The 19,883-nt window shown below is 42.6% G+C and overlaps 1 protein-coding gene across 1 annotated transcript in view; it reads right to left on the reverse strand.

The window, feature by feature from the left end:
- Positions 1-4,640: 4,640 nt before the first annotated feature.
- Positions 4,641-19,883, reverse strand: part of LOC126176372 (protein glass-like) — a 109,609-nt gene continuing 94,366 nt past the window's right edge. The window contains exon 8 of the mRNA XM_049923528.1: positions 4,641-5,129. Within this exon, the coding sequence (XP_049779485.1) occupies positions 4,641-5,129 (489 nt within the window). The remainder of the gene's footprint in view (positions 5,130-19,883) is intronic.

Consider the following 19,883-nt stretch of genomic DNA (forward strand, 5'->3'; position numbering starts at 1 on the left):
ATATTATTCGAGAATTTACATATTTGTACATGTGCAGATAGATATAAGATAGATATAACACACTATAATACTTCGCAGTCGCGACAAGGGATCTTCATTTCTAAATTTATAACGTTAGTAACGTCAGCGTCTGTGATTCGATATCCAAATTAATAACATTAAAAACGTCATTGTCTGAGATTCGATGTTTATGTAAAGCGCCTTCTTGTACTCCTTTTGAGACTCTTTGATTTGCATATTAAATAACATGTGTATAATTCTTATTTACTTATGAACATTTACAGCTTGCCAATTTCATTAGTATTCAATTAAGAAACCATTTCCACCTTCTTTGCTTCCTATAAATAATGTGAGGCGAAAATGTAGTGTGCATTGTTAATTATGTACTTCTAAGCATAATCTAGTGTCAAAACAATGTTGAAGAGCAGGGAGATTAAAAATTTCATTTAAGGTACAGTTCATAGTTCTCTGGAGTAAGTAGCTGAAGTTTATCTGGAAATGAAGATGACGTATTGAATCTTCTTTGCTGCAAACGAACTCTGACTTTTCATATCCTTACTAGGAACTGAGACGCAGTGCGGTTGTCATTATCCTTCCCACAACCGGAAAATGGTTGTAGTTTTAACAGGCAGAAATTAGTTCTTAACAATTATATTTGCGATAAAACTTTGAACATAAAGTTGCCAAATTTATAGTTGACTGCATCCTGTATTAATATGTAGCTTCTATGGATTTAAACAGTCAGACAACAGGTTGTATTTAGTAAAACCTGCTGCTTTAGGTTTCTGCAGTTATTTTTTTCCCTTGTCAGACAGCGAAAGAGGCCCTAATTTGCTACAGGTATGTTTTCAAGGGGCTACTGTAATAAAAGTAGTTTTGGTGGGTACATGGAACAATTGATGGTGCGAGTAAAGCGGTTGAAGCAAACAGACTTGGCTTACTGATCCATAAAAAGAGAAGTAGCAATTGTTGACGAAGGCGTGACTGACACCACTTCAAAAGCAGCTGCTAGGCAATGGTTATGAAAAATTGTGGGTAATTTTCTGTTTCAGGAAGTGAGTGGATAATGGAAACGTACGCGATATTACCAACTGATCCAATCTTCCAGCAATCAGACCTCCTCAGATCTACTCACAGTGGATTTCACATCTAGTAGGAGACGCTTTGTGCACTTGTCACCTATTCATAATGAACATAATACACTTTAATTCCGTTGTGAATACACGTAATGCTATATGCTCTGAAATGCAAATGGCTGTCAGTGTAAGTACTTCAGAGTTCCTTTTATTCTGAAGAGAAATTGGAAAGAGGGTGACAAATATATTACGTCATCAAGTTAAAATTTAAGATTTTTGATTTTGGCATTTTGTTTGATAATATGAATACATTCTTCTTGCTATAAATATAGAAATAGCCTCTGATTATATCATGTTAGATTTACTAAGTGTAACCAACGAGTCATCACTCTAAGGTCGACATTTATCATAAATTTGCACCCCACAAGACTAAGACGCTTCAGAGACAACATGCCAGTAAACAGAGTGCAAATGAAGAAAATGCCGTTTTCATGTTACCGACGCAGCTAATACTATGAAAACTAAATTCTCTTAGTATTTTATAACATGTACCACCGTTTCATATTTCTGAATTATTCCTGTTTCCAGATGATTCACACTCTGCTTGATTTTCCTGTAGCAGCGGCATTCGAACCACGAGAAGGCCTAGGAAAAAAATTCCACATGATCCAATAACAGCCACAATTATGTTTAGAGCAGTGACAGATACTTGGTTAACTGGTATCAGAGAAAGACCTTTTTACAGTTACAGTGCATACAGAATTTAGCTAGGTCACCGAAGAAAAATATTATTAGAAAGCTGCTACATTATCTTAAGACCGCAATAGTTATTAATCATTTCGCGAGCACAACTGTTCATAATCATTTTCCGAGTTCTCAATTTAAGATTAATGCACATCTTGGTGGATAGCAACAACATATCTGTGATATGAAGTATATAAATCAAAAGATTTAGTTATTTTCAATTACATCAAAAACATCTGTATTATACCTTTACTTTTTCATTTGAATTAGACGCTCACAAAAAGGTTTTTCTTTCGGACGTGATCAAACTATGCAAAATCAAAGATAATTCCACTGAACTCACCGCAGTTCTTCAAAAGCCGCATATGTGAAAAAATTCCGTTGACATTACTGAAAAACTGAATTTTATTCTTTAGTTTATGAACTTCTTATATGTATGATCGAGAGAGGACTTAATCAAAAGATGAATACTGTCCTGAAAGCATTTGTGAAAGCTCAATCGACCTATCCGTTATCATTCCACGGCGACTTAGTTCATCAGATAAAGCATAATCATGTTGGGATTGTGTGAAAGGCGTATTTGTAGTTTCAATTCAGATGCCGAAGGTGCTAGCTGGACATCAGCGATGTTAGCATGTGTACGATAATGTGAACTTTAACTTCTGATGTTTGCTTGTGTAACACACAACGTATAAGCCATTTCTTTTCTTCTGTTGTTTGTCCTGTAGAGAAGCTCCGTTATTTATGGTGTTGCAGTGTATTTTACAGAATTTTGAATTTGAAGAATTCGAGTTTATAGCCCATTAGAGCCACGCTATTAAAGTCAATAGGAAATCGCATACATCTAATGCAACATCTGTATGATATTCACTAACATTGCATCGCAGATCGTGAGTTCTCCAGCAAAATTCAAGTACAGTCCGTTATCAGTTTCAGAATAATCTGTCGGTAAAGTTTACGCCTACCTTGTAAGTTTGGATAAGATCTGCGACATTTTTAATGTGCAATTGTAGATTCTACCAGAATACATGCAATAAGATTAGATGGAAAAGGAACGAGGCTGTTCTGCTTCAAAAAAGAAATGGTCTTCTGTTACCAACTAATTAAATTATTAAGTCAGCAATATTCAGATTAAATACTCCATATCCTTATTGGGACAGCACTTATTTGTTATGTGGTAACTAAGACATAAATTTTTGCGGTAATTTGAGAGCTCTTTGGTTTGTTGGGAGATTGTATCAACAGTTTTTGACGAGTCATCAACGTTTGTAGTATTATGAAACACTTTAAAAATTGATTACAAACAGTCTCGACCGAAAAAATATTTATTTCGATGGTAACCGGGTGCGGTCAGTATTTGACCACCCTCAGACTCTCGTACCACGATGGTTGACGGTGGCGGTGAATGGAGCGGGTGTTGTGATTGCACGAATGTCAACAGTTGAACAGTTGACGTTCGTGGAGTCACAACAACCCCTACATTGATCGTCACCACCTACCACCATGGTATGAGGGTCTGAGGATGGTCAAATGCTGACCCAAACCTGATACCATCGAAATAAATGTTTTTGGGGTCGAAACTGTTGGAAACCCATTTTCAAACTACTTTAAGCCAAATCGCTAATTGTTCACGAGAAATGTTCTGAAATATTACTTATTGTGAGCCGGACGTGAAATCTGTGTGTGTATGTGTGTGTGTGTGTGTGTGTGTGTGTGTGAAAGAGAGAGACAGAGAGAGAGATGCTTTCCTTCTGTTTGTTGTAGTATCCGAGGTCGTAATGCGAAATATTGTAGTAGTTTGGCTTAAATTACTGTATGAACTATCACAGTGAATCCCTGTATAGGTCACTATTCCATCACTTTTTGTCTCTGAATCGAGCGGTGAGGAACATCAAAAGGGAATCCGAATTTCACATATACTCTTCATCTATAGCTTATTGATGGTAGTTTTACATCAGTACAGCCCATTTTAGCATATATGAACTTATTCTTTAGTGATCGCCTCACTAGTTTGGAAACTGCAGAAGTCGGAGTGTTTCATCATCAGGTGTTTCTCCTGCCACTGTTAACTGGAGATATCACATCAGACTGTAACCCATCAAGCTGTAGCAGCAATATGTGACCGCGTTATTTTGCTCCGGTTTCTTTACGGTGAAATAAATAATGAAGCAATTCCTGGTTCATCCCAGGTTCCACTCATAACTCCTCCTTGAGAAGGTAACTCGGCTATCACAGCTCTAATATTTGCTGGGTAAATCGCTGAACACACGATGGCCGCCCTGCATGAGGAAATCGCAGTTTTCGCTCACCAGGCCGCCTCTTTCCTTGCCACAGTCAACGCGCGGAGCTTGTCTCTTCCGCTACCCGCAACCCAGCACTGGCGCTCGTGAAGAGATGTGAACTAAGTTGAAACCGGTAGAATAGTCGTCTTTAGTGTCGTCCTTACTTTCTGATCAATATTTTTTTTTTCTTTTCTTGTATAGGCGTTCTCTTCCTTTCATTAGAAGAGGTGCATATGGGTGGCAGTAGAAGAGTACTTGAGGCTGCGTGCAGTGAATGCAGGTGAATCTACACACTTTCGTCCATCGACACTTCCACGAGGTATTCGGGCAACGCTGCACGGAATCGGTCGTCAGTGTCGTCGAAGAACTGGAAGCGTGGAGGAGGCGGCTGCGGCGTGTACAGCAGCTCCTCGTCGGCTCTGGAACACAGGGCGCACTTGCAAGGACGGCGCAGCGTCGCGGGGGCGGCAGACGGCACGGGGGCGGGAGGCGGGGGCGTGGCAGCGCCCAGGGCCAAGCCTCACCAGGAGGCCAACCGTCAGGCGGGCACGCCGCCCCCGCCGGCGCCGGCCGCGATGCCGCCCCCGCCGCCGCCGCCGCCGCCCCCGCCGTGGACCCTCATGTGGCGGTTGAGGTTGCCGGACTGCGAGAAGCGCAGCAGGCACAGCTTGCACTGGTAAGGCTTCTCGCCGGAGTGTATCCGCAGGTGCTTGGTGAGCGTGCTCGAGTCGGAGAAGGCCTTGCGGCAGAGGCGGCAGCGGTACGGCCGCTCGCCAGAGTGCGTGCGCATGTGCGTGGTGACGGACGACGACTGCGAGAAGCGGCGGTCGCAGATGGCGCAGCGGAACGGCTTCTCGCCCGAGTGCGTGCGCACGTGCGCCGTCAGGTTGGCCGCCTGGCTGAACGACTTGTGGCAGTCGCCGCAGCGGTACGGCTTCTCCCCGGAGTGCGTGCGCAGGTGCGTCTTCAGCGTGCTCGGCCGCGCGTACGTCTTGCCGCAGATGCGGCACAGGTTCGGCCGCTGCGACTGAAAGCGCGACAAAAAGTACATAGAATCGGTTATGATTGTTCCAGTAAAAACGTGCCTGAATCAACAAATTTGTCGGTAAGAAAGACCTAATTCCATTAATACAAGCAGGTTTGCGCAAAGGACATTCCACCATGGACTCAGTATTGCCAGCAATACCACCCAGACATTAAATTTTGGACTTTGCGCACTGACGTTAATGTTAGATACAGAATGCTCATTTGATAAAAGTGTGGCACTCTGCAATACGTCACAAATTGGTATATATGGGCTCTCCAAGTAAACTACTCATACTAACAGCAAACTAACCCAACTATGGGTTACATACACTCAGGTGACGAGTCAGAGGACAGCGATATACATATATACAGATGGCGCAGATGGCGGTCGTACTGCGTACACGATGTACTCGTATAAGAGTGAACTGCACTGACGAAGCTGTTATTTGTATTCAGGATGATTATTGTGAAAATGTTTCCAATGTTATAATGGCTGCACGACGGGAATTAACCAACTCTGAATGCGGAATGATAGTTGGAGCTAGACACACTGGACATTCCATTCGGAAATCGCTAGGGAATTCAGTATTCTGAGATCCACAGTTTCAAGAGTGTGTGCCGACAATACCATATCTGAAGCATTACATCTCACCACGAGCAACGCAGTGGATGACGGCCTTCACTTAACGACCGAGAGCAGTGGCCATTGCCTAGAGTTGTCAATGCTGACAAACAAGAGACACTCACAGAGTAAAATAACCGCAGAAATCAATGTGGGACATAAGACGAACGTTTATGTTACTAAAATTCAGCGTAACGTGGCATTAGTGGGCTATGACAGCAAGAAACCGAAACGAATGTCTTTGCTAGCAGCACAACAGCGCCTGCAGCACTTGTCCTTGACCGCGGCCGTATCGGTTGGACCCTAGGCGACTGGAAAACCACGGCCTGTTCAGATGAATATCAATTGGTAAAAGCTGATGGTAGGGTTGTAGTGTGGCACAGACCCCACGAAGGCAAAGACCCCACGAAGCCATGCACCGAAATTGTTAACAAGGCACTGTGCAAGCTGATGCTGGCTCCATAGTGGTGTGGGCGATGTTTAGACGGGATGAACCTGGTCTTGCTGGTCCAACTGAACCTATCGTTCGCTGTAAATGGTTATCTTCGGCTACTTGGAGACCATTTGCAGCCACTCATCGACTTCATGTTCCTGAACAATTTTTATATATGACAATACGTCATGCCACCAGGCCACGACTATTCGTGACATTCTAGACATTTCGAGCGATTGGCTTGCCCACCCGGATCGCCCGACATGAATCCCATCGAACATTCATGGGACATAATCGAGAGGTCAGTTCGTGCACAAAATACTACGCCGCCAACACTTTTGGAATTATGGACGCCTATAGAGGCAGTCTGGCTCAACATGTCTGTAGACTCCATGTCTTCAGAGTCCATGCCACGTCGAGTTGCTGCACTACGCTATTGTATTAGGAGATATCCCATGACTTTTGTCACCTCACTGTACGCAGCAGATCCATTCCAATAAAATGGAAGGAATATCTGGCTTTGTACGCAGATGACACTGCCTACTAGTGTCATACACCCACGGCAGAAAGTCTACACCGACTTACCTCTCAGTATATTTAACTTACGAAACCTTGTGTAGCTAAATGGAGAATACGTCCCAACTCTGAAAAAGCCAGTTTATAGTTTTCCATCACAAAAGCTTAACTCAATATAGGCCACAAAATACGAAGATATGGGGAAAGCAAATAGCGTCAAAAAAATTCTGTAATATGTCTTGGACGACGGTTGAACAGAAAAGCCATTACTATATTATTTATGAAATCAAGGAAAAGATTAGGAATTTAAAAACTGATAAAAGGATTATTTAATGGTGCAACGACCCAGCACTAATTTACCCCTACTGCAGTTTTATAAGACCAACCCTGGAATACGTTGCACCAATATGGATGACATCAAAGAGTCATGCACCAAAAATTTTGAGCATGGGAAGAAGAATGTTACGAATAGCTGTAAGAACTATTGCAAGCACCAGTAGAGGAGAACTGCATAATTTAGCCGGTATACGGCCATTGGAGAGGAATACTGATACCATTGACAGCAAACTATGTAATATCAACATTAACAACACAGTAAGATAACAACACAGCTATTAAAATAACCACCAATGAAACTTAATTTTCCAAGACGTAAACCTCCTTATCCACCAAATACTATTGCACGAGCGATACAAATAATATACCTGGGAGTACACAAGTTCAAGGGAATCCAGCAATAAGAAGACATACTCCAGTGTTTAAAGTACCATAATAAAGAAGGAGATTAATTGAGAATATAATTTAACAACAAATCTACAGAGCTACGAATGCAGTTTCAGTGGTCAAATATGCACCTACCAGCTAACAGGAAAAATAAATAAAAAGTGCCACCACAAAACAAATAATTACGCTTGACTGAAACGAATTGATCGTCTGCTCGAGCAAGAAAGTCGTAAACATCACACTATTTTTTTTTTCTGGTACAACTTACCTCCTATTCCACATTGTCAAGTTGTGCTTTCTGTCATGACTAGTTGAAAAAGCGTACTGTTTGCAGGCGGACGAGAACTTGCATTCCGTCAGAGAGATTTCACCGTAGTTGCAAGCGACTGGATCCAAAGTTTGAGGATTTTTCTGATTCATCTACGTCCATCAGTCTTTTATCATGAGGAAAATGTCATCAGTGAAAAGTACATACAGCCGACACCTGTGGCACAGTACAGGTCAGAATGGGGCAGGGAGGATTCATCTCAAAATTAATTACAGCGACTGTTCTTCTTCATCTTATCAGCTGCCAACCAGCAATCGAATTCTCGGTTTCTTCCTTGACAAAACGAAAAAAGCAGCATGTTGAAATATAACAGTGATACCTCACTTTTGAAACTTGCTAGTAGATTAAAGCTGTGTGCTGGACAAGGACTCGAACTTTCCCTTTCGCCGGAAAGGGCCCTACCGAATTTTTTTTTCTTTAAACTTGAAGGTAAAAGTCTTCTGTGAAACTAAAAGTTCTTCCTTTCTTAAAACAGAGACATAATTTCTACTCGTAGAAAAGGCGTACTTCTTGAAATTAAAATTTGTCTCGTATGAACAAATAAATCCTGGCTCCTCTGCCGTTGTGCATCTGCTATCTAGCGAGGAAAACAGATAAGAAAAGCTTGCCAACAGTTCTTTCAAAAAAATGGAGACTTAACCAAAACCTCTGTCCAGTTGCATGGGTCAGTATGGTAGTACAGCGGTCAAATATCAGGCAAAGTTATCTTCGTTTTTCGTACAGTGTAGCAGTTTGTTGTGCTCCTTTGTCTGGTAATAGGAGCAATCTTCCATACTCATTTCAGTTTTCTTGCTGATTAAGTAGTAGCTATCACTGGTTAGCATCCAGATAAATTTATTGCGTTGCATTTTGGATAAAAGGACTTGTCCAGAAATATAATCTCTTCTGAATTTACGTCGATGGCGAAGTACGTACTATGATTGCAAGTTTTTGTGTCGCCCCTTGACATTTTTAAGCCTTCTGATAGCATATTAGGCGGTGAGGTATCTTATCCTCTAAGTTGCAGTGAGCACACATTGACGAGGCGCTAAGCCCTCTGCATTTCGCTGTTTCTGGAACTCTTATGGTGGATACCCTTGTGCCAAAGAGATCGTGAATTTGAATTGATCAGAGAGTAATTAAAATTTGCCCACATCTTTTTCCGGACCTTGCAAATTATACTCAGTTTTAATTTTACTCGTTTATTGTGACTCTTGAAATTTTCAAGGCGTTAAGAGTATTTCGTGAAATTGCGGGATTGCAGATAGATGACGTCGACTTTTTGCCATGACATTTCGCTTGACAACTAGTCAGTCATGTTCAAGTGAGTGTTTAGCACTGGAAATTGCTGGTCCACGCCGATAACTTTGTACCAAGAAAATGACGAGGAGACGCATACGCAAAGGCAGCCGCTCCATGAACGACCTCTGTCGAAATTGGCACTCTCTTCGAATATTGCTGTAACTATGGTGAGCAGGTGCATGCGTAATGGTGATATTACATGCGTGCTCTCTATCGGAATTCGGGCTTGCGGAGCTAAAATTCAGATGTCAGAGTAGCAAAATTAACTGTCGTTAGATGTGTCCCTACTCATAAAGTTTCCTCTCCGTAGATATTAAAGAAATCACGCAGTCCCGCCGTTATCCAACTGAAAGCCGCCATCACCATTAATAAGATCTTCCGATAAATGTATTTCCTCTTATTTCGTGATAACTGAATCCCAGGAGGATCTCGTCGAGGCCAAGTTTTCCGTGAAAAGTGAATTCCGCAGAATAATCCACGGAATGTGCTGTAGAGGTACAAAGCTCAGCTACGGCTGACTTACGGGGCTGCTAAAGGCGAGTATGGCGACCATGTCAGCAAACCTTTCACGCCCAGTGCACGTTGTCTGACCAATGTGGGCTTTGCCACACTGGCAAGGCTTTCTGTAGATCCCAGCTCTCCCAAATCCCAGATCGTCCTTTGCCGAAAAGAGAAGAGCACAAGTCTTTGTAGATGGGAATATTGTTTTGACATGATGTTTCCTTAAGATTTCGCCCAATTTCGACGAAATATTGTCAGCATGTGGGAGGAACAACTGAGTTGTACCGTTCCTTCTTCTCATGATTTTGTGGGTGGTCATGTTTCTTCCTCCTCAAGGTTGTGCAGATCTGATGTGGAAAATGTCCATTCTCTTTGAAGACAGATTGTAGGTGTTCCAGCTCCTTTGCAAGGTTGTTTGGATCAGATACATGTGCCTGGTGAGGCAACGTTCGAAGGACGCCCATAGTTCCTGATGCTTGGTGGCAGCTAGACGCCTCCGAATGCAGGTCTGTCTATGTGGGCTTCCAGTAAACGGAATGCCCCAGTAATCCATCCATTTTGTGACTGACCAAGACATCCAGAAACTGCAGACAATCGTCCTTCTCCACTTCCAGCGTAAATTTGTTATTCTCGTGGCTTAGTTCATGTGCCGCAGAAAGCGCAACAGTTCTTCTTCGCCATGGGAACGCACTACAAAATTATCATCTAAATATAGGTCAGAAGACTTTTGGTTTAAGTTCTGCTAATTCAAGTGTTTTGTTCTCAAATCTTCTAGAAAAATCTTAAGAAAACATCATCATCATCATCATTTAAGACTGATTATGCCTTTCAGCGTTCAGTCTGGAGCATAACCCCCCTTATACAGTTCCTTCAGTGCTAACATTGGTGCCTCTTCTGATGTTATACCTATTACTGCATTATCATCTTAACCGAATCCAGGTACCTTCTCCTCGGTCTGCCCCGACTCCTCCTACCCTCTACTGCTGAATCCATGAGTCTCTTGGGTAACCTTGCTTCTCCCATGCGTGTAACATGACCCCACCATCTAAGCCTGTTCGCCCTGACTGCTACATCTATAGAGTTCATTCCCAGTTTTTCTTTGATTTCCTCATTGTGGACACCCTCCTGCCATTGTTCCCATCTACTAGTACCTGCAATCATCCTAGCTACTTTCATATCCATAACCTCAACCTTGTTGATAAGGTAACCTGAATCCACCCAGCTTTCGCTCCCATACAACAAAGTTGGTCGAAAGATTGAACGGTGCACAGATAACTTAGTCTTGGTACTGACTTCCTTCTTGCAGAAGAGAGTAGATCGTAGCTGAGCGCTCACTGCATTAGCTTTGCTACACCCCGCTTCCAGTTCTTTCACTATGTTGCCATCCTGTGAGAATATGCATCCTAAGTACTTGAAACCGTCCACCTGTTGTAACTTTGTTCCTCCTATTTGGCACTCAATCCGTTTATATTTCTTTCCCACTGACATTACTTTCGTTTTGGAGATGCTAATCTTCATACCATAGTCCTTACATTTCTGATCTAGCTCTGAAATATTACTTTGCAAACTTTCAATCGAATCTGCCATCACAACTAAGTTATCCGCATATGCAAGACTGCTTATTTTGTGTCCACATATCTTAATCTCATCCAGCCAGTCTATTGTTTTCAACATATGATCCATAAATAATATGAACAACAGTGGAGACAGGTTGCAGCCTTGTCTTACCCCTGAAACTACTCTGAACCATGAACTCAATTTACCGTCAACTCTAACTGCTGCCTGACTATCCATGTAAAGACCTTTAATTGCTTGCAAAAGTTTGCCTCCTATTCCATAATCTTGTAGAACAGACAATAATTTCCTCCTAGGAACCCAGTCATATGCCTTTTCTAGATCTATAAAGCATAGATACAATTCCCTGTTCCACTCATAACACTTCTCCATTATTTGCCGTAAGCTAAAGATCTGGTCCTGACAACCTCTAAGAGGCCTAAACCCACACTGATTTTCATCCAATTGGTCCTCAACTAATACTCGCACTTTCCTTTCAACAATACCTGAGAAGATTTTACCCACAACGCTGATTAAAGTGATACCTCTGTAGTTGTTACAATCTTTTCTGTTTCCATGTTTAAAGATTGGTGTGATTACTGCTTTTGTCCAGTCTGATGGAACCTGTCCCAACTCCCAGGCCATTTCAATTATCCTGTGTAGCCATTTAAGACCTGACATTCCACTGTATTTGATGAGTTCCGACTTAATTTCATCCACCCCAGCTGCTTTATTGCACTGCAATCTATTGACCATTTTTCCACTTCCTCAAATGTGATCCTACTTCCATCATCATTCCTATCCCATTCTACCTCGAAATCTGAAACATTACTGGTCGCATTTTCACATACATTGAGCAACTCTTCAAAATATTCCCTCCATCTGCCCAAGGCATCCTCAGGATTCACCAGCAGTTTTCCTGACCTGTCCAAAATACTGTCATTTCCTTCTTACCTCCCTTTCGAAGACTGCTAATTACACTCCAGAACTTGTGCCTGATTTCCTTATCCTGAAGTTTCTCCACTCTTATCCTTCTACATATGGACCTGACCTCCTGCACTTTCGGCCTCACAATCCCAATTTCGCTGCAGATTAAATAATGATCAGTGTCATCAAAGAATCCACTGAATACACGTTTGTCCCTCACAGCCTTCCTGAATTCCTGATCTGTTATTATATAGTCAATGACAGATCTGGTTCCCCTGCCTTCCCAAGTATACCGGTGAATGTTCTAATGTTTAAAAAAGGAGTTTGTGATTATTAAGCCCATACTGGCACAGAAATCCAAGAGTTGTTTCCCGTTCCTGTTGGCCTCCATATCCTCTCCAAATTTACCCATAACCTTTTCATACCCTTCTGTTCGATTTTCAATCCTGGCGTTAAATCACCCATGAGCAGAACACTGTCCTTGTCCTTTACTCTAACAACTACATCACTGAGTGCCTCATAAAAACTACCCATCTTATCTTGATCTGTCCCTTCACAATGCGAATATACTGATACAATCCTAATTTTCTTGCTAGACACTGTCAAATCTATCCACATCAGTCGTTCGTTTACATACTTTATTGCAACTACGCTGTGTTCCATTTCTTTCCTCATGTAAAGCCCTACACCCCATTGTGCTATTCCTGATTTGACTCCTGACAGGTAGACCTTGTGTTCTCCCACTTCCTCTTCTTTCTCACCCTTTACCCGAATGTCACTAACAGCTAAAACGTCCAGCCCCATCTTACTTGCAGCCTCTGCCAGCTCTACCTTCTTCCCAGAGTAGCCCCCATTGATATTAATAGCTCCCCATCTCATTACCATTTGTTTACCAAGTCCTATCTTAGGTGTCCCTGGTTTGTCAGTTAGATGTGGGACTCCGTCACCTCCAAAAGTCAGAGGCATTTTGCTCTGATTGTTGCCAGCATCATATTTAAAGTACCAGGGAAGCAGGTTGCTAGCCTTACTTGCCCCGAGTCCCATTGGGTTTTACCCCTAACGGCTGAGGGACTAACCGGTGGATTTGGTAGTCTTTGCCGTATGAGCACAAATGTGACCACGACTCAGAATATGTCCGAGATGCCCAGCCTTATTCCAAAGTAACTGGTATCCCAACTGTCGGGACCACTTACTTGGCCACTCATACGTTGCCCGTGGTTCATGAACTAGGACATGACTACAGGAACCCACACCATGAACCACTAAGAAAACATCATGTCAAAATAATCTTCCGTTCAGAGACTTGTGCTCTTGTCGGTTCGGCAGATGACAATCTGGGGTGGTGGAGAGTTGGAATCTACAGAACACCTCGGCAGTGTGACAAAGCCTAAATTCGTCAAAGAACGCGCATATTGCGTTGAACATGATCTCCATACTCGCCTTTCACAGACAGTAGGTCAGCCACAGCAGGGCATTGTAGTCCATAGGTCATTCCATGGGTTAGCCTGCCACGCAGATCTTGTCCTCAGCGAGATCCTTCTGGGATTCAGTTATTAAGAAATCGGTGGAGATACATTTGGCGGAGGATATGAATCGTGATGGCGGCTGTCAACTGGGTAAGGCGTGGGAACCGGTGATTTCTTTAGTAGCTACGGAAAGGAAACATTTTATGACTACTGACACGTTTAACGACAGTTAGTTTTCTTAATTTTACATCTTAATTTTAAATCTGCAAGTCCACATTCCGACGGAGTGCGCGGACGATATACCACCATTATGCATTGCCTGGGCGTCTTAGATGGAGCAGTATTCAAAGAGGGTGCAAAAGTCGGCAAAGGTCGTTTATGTAGTGCGGCTGTCTTTCCGCATGCATCTCCGCGGTCCGCGACAATTTTCTGGTATAAAGTTAGCGATAACATGTAAATGTCGTGTGACTAGGGCCTCCCGTCGGGTAGACCGTTCGCCGGGTGCAAGTCTTTCTATTTGACGCCATTTCGGCGATTTACTCGTCGATGGCGATAAAATGATGATGATTAAGGAAAACACAACGCCCAATCCCTGAGCGGAGAAAATCTACGACCCAGTTGGGAATCGAACCCGGGCCCTTAGGATTGACATTCTGTCGCTCTGACCACTCAGCTACCGGGGACGGAAAAGTTAGCGATCTCGACTAGCAATTTCCAGCGCTAAAAACTCATTTGAAGAAGGCTGAACGGCGGTCATCCGAAATACCGTGCCAAGAAGTCGACGCCATCCGGCTGTAGTCCCGAAACTGTATGGAACTGCGCGATTACTGTTGGCATATTTCATTTTATATCTTCCTACCTGTTGGATTTCCTGCAATTGATTGTTTTATATAACTTAACGGAGGACGAGGGTAAACATCTAAGATGGGGAGTGGCCACTAAACTATCGAAGTACGACTCATGTGATGCCCTCAATGACTACGGCAGGCAAACGTCCCAGGTTCATGTCCCGGTCCAACACGACAATTTTTATCTGCCAGGAAATTTCAAATCAGTGCACACTCCGTTACAGAGTGTGAATTCACTCTATGAATACCCCACTTTTCACTTTGCCAACAATCTGCATGAAAGACTAGAGAGTACTTCGAAACTAGAATGTATTAAGTTAACATAAAAGCTTTCTGAATATATAGCCGGATCCAATTGTAAAATAAGCATCACTGAATAAAACTGACGTTTAGCCCACGGTTGTAGAGACCTTCTACCGTGTCGACGTGGACCGATAAGGACCGCGGAGGCTCTCGTACTTACATTAGAATGTGGGAGACATTAGTCTGAGACATGACATAAATGGCGGCATGGATCAGAAATCTGTAGAACCATCAGATTACCGAGCCCTAGGAATGATGGCACTAACTTCTTCCCTATATTTAAAGTAATTTTTCCTGTAACAGATGAAAGCTACAGTAGATTAAATTTCAGCGTAAAATTTGCGGTGCGTGAGCCAATATGGGAGTTATCAGCTGTTTTCTCCATGTGTAATCTCATAGAATTTATGAAACTTCTTCTTTAACTAGCAGCGTTTTGTTGTTGTTTTTTACTTCAGTTTCTCGCGTATCCACTAGACAATCATAATTTGTCACCCAGCAGAAATAACGACGATTTAGTTGCAATTCCCCAAGACATACAGGGTGAAAAGTATTTAAACCGACAAACTGTGGGAGGTTGTAGGGGACATCAAAACAAATATTTTTCCCTAAGGTTACTTAGGTGACCTCAGAAGTTGAGTCCCATAGTGCTCAGAGTCATTTGAACATTTTGAGCAAAATATAACTACAGGACAACGTGACGACCTTCAGGTAGAAAACTATACTCTGAAGAATACTCCTAACTTCACATTAATGTAAATGATTGCAATAGAAGCAAGTCGAATACCAAAAAAGACTACAGAACGCAAACAAAGTTTACTTTTCCCTTCAAAAACATGTCCTCTGAGCCATGGTGGCTTTCTCGCAGTGTATCTATATCACTATTCTAATGATCTTTGACTAACACGTTGCTGTAGGAGTGCAGCGCCCTCTGCTGTGGCGGCTCCGGGCATCGTGGCCTGTTTGGTGGGCAGTATGAGCTGAGGAACGGAGCTGTAACGAGCTTCACGTGGGGCCTCTTCGCCGTGGCGTTTGTCGTTGGCGGGCGAATACATTGGGGTCATGTTATCCCGTATAGGCTACTAAGTACCGAATGGCTTGTGCTGTGGTTTATCAGAAGGACACTGAGCTGTCAGGGGAGTGTTCACTGTTATTTTGATCTGTCTTGCTTCTGTTTGTCGGATACGGACGCCCGTGTCTCCAAGGTAATTGAAGGACAATGAGAGTCCAAGATCTGTAGACGTTTCAGAGTGAGTTATTGGCTGATATTATAATTTCTTTCATGTGTTGTCCTTATGTAACCGTGGTGATTGTGAACCTGTAGCCAGTGTAAAGCGAAGTGTTGCAGAATAAAGCTTATTTGGAAGGTTGGTGGTGTGCATTAGCGTATGCGTTACCTGTTCTTGTCTGCCTCCCATTAATTCTCCTGATTTTTAAAGTAAACGATTAGTCATGTAGTTTTCAATTGGAGTCGCAATGAAATGTTTCGTATTACCAATTACCACGGATGCTTGCTTAGCTGGAGTTTACCTCATTTGAAGCGCATACACTCGGAAACTCTCCCCGCTGTCTGTCTTTCGAGCTGTTTCCTCCAACCGCAGTCGCACTACTTAATGTACCTGTGGAAATTACTTTTGTACTTGGAATAATTCTGAACTTGTATCCGTTAGCGTGTGGCCTTCACCTTAAGCAGACTTTGATGTGCGTCGGAATCCTAACATGTACCTCATTCTGTTGTAACTTAATTACTCTTGTGTTACTGGAAAAGTGTTAAATCTTCAACAGATGTATGTTTCTGGGGTCAAAATTATGTTGCTTAGATACTGGAGATAAATTGCTTTTCATTGTTTTAGTTCTATATTAGTCGAGTTTAAATCATGTTTTATGTTTGCATTTGGTAATTAAGGCCCTTCTGATCTGTTCTGGTAGTGTTGTTTAGATTTACGTCTGTCTTTATTACAACTTTAACCTTTATTTCATTCTGTGTCTTACGCAAGGGGTAAAAAATGGAAATGAGCATATGGCATCGTTGGCCGGGAGGTCCCATCCGGGTAAGTTCGCCCGCCAAGCCTTACTTCAGTCGACGCCACATTGGGGGACTTGCGCGCCGGTGGTGAAGACAACACAACACCCAGTCCCCAAACGGAGAAAATCTCCAACCCGGCCGGATATCGAACCCAGGCCCGCTTCCATGGGAGGCGAGCACGTTACCACCCAGCTAAGCAATCAAACTATGCAAGGGGTGCCTCGCCTTAATGAATGTTAAGTCATACTGGCTTAAAGTTAATTTTAAATTTTCTGTAAATTATTTAAATTGGGATTGAATTTTAAATGAGTCTCATTACTCGGGCATTTAATTATTTTAAAAAAGCCTTAACTGGCTGTTATGTGATTGAAACTGTGTAAAATAAGTTTGTGTTCTCCCAGTGAATGAAGTGTGTAAAATCCCCGCTGGTCCAGCCCTTTCCGGTTTTGCTACCTGGCTGAATTAAGAGACCGTAATTATTACATTTCACCTCCAAAATCTTGGCCAGGAAACCAAGCGGAAGCTTTACAACAAAGTCACCAGGCTATTTATTACTGCTACACAGAGTCGAAGTGTGGAGCCTGACCGAAAAAGACCAGCAATAACTCTGTCTTCGGAAACAAAGTGTACAGAAAAGTCTTTGCAAAAAATTGACCAAGAACTACAGACGCTGGGTTTGGAGATCCAACCAACGAAGAACTAGCAAAGCTAATCGACTAACCCTCGGAAGTGAACGTTGACAAAGCGAGACGTTTTCAATGGGCAGGCCTTGTGGTCATAATGGACCATGGGGAATAGGCCTTCAGATATATGACAAGAAGATAGAAAGCTCAAGACCCTCTGGAAGACCAGGAAGCAGACGGCAAGACTAGTTGACCTCAGACTGCAGAGTGCTGGATATCACTGGACGGGAGGTAGACCTTGATCCATTTAATCTTAATACTATCAACTGAATCTTAATGTGCATGTTGCAGTGAGTGGCCAGAAGTCTTTGGGAGGCAACCGACGTGATGTCGGTCGTCGGCTCGTGACTGCTTTGCGAAACATTTTTCTCCGCACATCCCTGATTAAAAAAACTTTCCTAAGGCCGCACATTCAAGTCGGCGGCGATCTGGGCCACAATAATGGTCGTTCGCGCAGTCTGGTTTTTTGGAGAGGACGTAACGATCTTCTGGCAAACAGTTTGGGCCCTCCTGTGCGACATTTAACGAGTGTGGGAAAAATTTTTATTTGTGGCATTGAAGACGTGCCCGAGACATCGTCGACCGCGGTAGCCCGAATTCTCGTGTAATCTCCGGTCTGTTGATATTGTGTCTTGCATCGATAATCCCACGTGCAACATCAGTTAACTACTGACGTACTGTCAGGTACAATACATAATTTTCTGCAACAGAATCTTGAGATATCGCGCCCCACGCCAACATTCCAGCATCATACCAGGTACATCTTCAATGGGAGAACCCACCTCGCGACTTTTGCCCACTTAGTTTAGTAACAACAACAAAATATAATTCAAGTAGTTACCATGAAAAAGGGTTGTGAGAGGACAAATTTCTCCGCCATTTGACGGTACCAACCGAACCGAGAAGGCATGTCAGTTGTTGGAAAGGAATTGAGGGGAAGCGGACATGCGGTAGGAGTGCACCTGCCCAATCACTGTGCAATCTCATACACCTCTGAAAAACTATACTTTTTCTCTTTGGCGTGCCTCTGGGGTACAGGGTGGATAGCCTGTTTGTGCAAAATTGCTGCTGCCGCTGAGGACAATGAACTCGTGTTCTGTCTCAGAGAAATGTGTCAAACACCAGCGGCATTAACATTCAGAGTGAAAGGCCATCAGTGATAAGATTCGGTGATGAAATTCCTATTCTCAGTGAAAATGATTAAGAGATGTACTGAGGGTAACTCGAATATAGATGAAAGTAAGGAGTAGAGGAAATATAAGACTAGGGATAAACCTAAGATCAAAATTGGGCTCCAAGAAATGTACGAGGCAAAGCAGTTGTACTACACAGCATGGAAGAGTAAGAAGAGAATAAAAAGCACACTAGCACAGCATTCCTGGCCAAAAGAAGTCTACTAATATTTTGAAATATCGACCTTATTAGGAAAAATTTCTGAAAATATACGTTTGGAGGAGAACGTTTTATGGAGGTGAAGAATAGACTGTGGGAATACCGGAGAAAATGAGAACCGAAGCGTCTGGGATGTGGTTCTGTAGAAGTATGTTGAAGATTAGGTGGGCTGATACTTTAAGTAAAAATTGTACTCGAACACAGAGATTGGAGTATGTGCAAGAAATCATCGAGGACGATGGGCGCAAATGTTTCTCAGGGATGAGGAGGTTGACAAAGGAGAGTCCATCAAATCAGTCAGAAGACTGCTGACAAAGAGAAAAAATATTTCTTTTTTCAGTTACTGTCTTTGTTAAGCAGTGAATGTGAATGGTCAATACTAGTCCACTCTTTTCCTGCAATTTGAGTAAAAAATATTTGTACGTTGAACAAAACGTACATCCTTGGTGCGCAATATATTTTTTCATTTATCGGTTCTAAATTTTAGATCTTCCCGGTCCGTCTGCTCGTTTACATTCCCTTTATTAACCTCTGATCATCAATGTAAAAATTGACTGTTTATTTTTCACTCCTGCTTGAGGATCTAGTACATTGCTCTAGTTGCTGTACGTAACGGAAACTCTTCCCCTGTGAATTTGTTAGACGGGCTGCAGGTCAGGTTAAAAGTCAGCGTGCCAATAAGATACTGCAGAGTAAATGCAATTGGCACATGACAGTGTTACTTCAGTTTTTTATTGTTGTTATAAGGTAGTGACGAACATTTCAGTCTCCACCACTATCGCCCTGGATATGTCTGAATCGTTCACCATCTAGAGGTCATAGTGGACCAAAGAGTTCAGCGAGGCGACAGTAGGTTTCAGGACGCATATCAGTAATATATATTTATAATCGATGCAGCTTTGTGGTCTTTCGCAATGTTAATGAATAGTGTACGGACGAGGACATGGTGAAAAATAATGCATCCGAATTTTTTTATGTGAAAATTCTTAAGGCCCTTTAAATAAAACAAACGGTGTTAACATTCTACATCCTTATTACTCGTGTCTACGTGTTTATTTCTCAACATAGTCACCTTGGCGTCGAATAGATTTCTCCCAATGAGGAACCAGTTTGTTGACACCTTCACTGTAGAAGTTTGACTTTGTTGGCGAAGCC

This window comes from Schistocerca cancellata, chromosome 3, assembly GCF_023864275.1.
Source record: "Schistocerca cancellata isolate TAMUIC-IGC-003103 chromosome 3, iqSchCanc2.1, whole genome shotgun sequence".
Taxonomy (NCBI): Eukaryota; Metazoa; Arthropoda; class Insecta; order Orthoptera; family Acrididae; genus Schistocerca; species Schistocerca cancellata.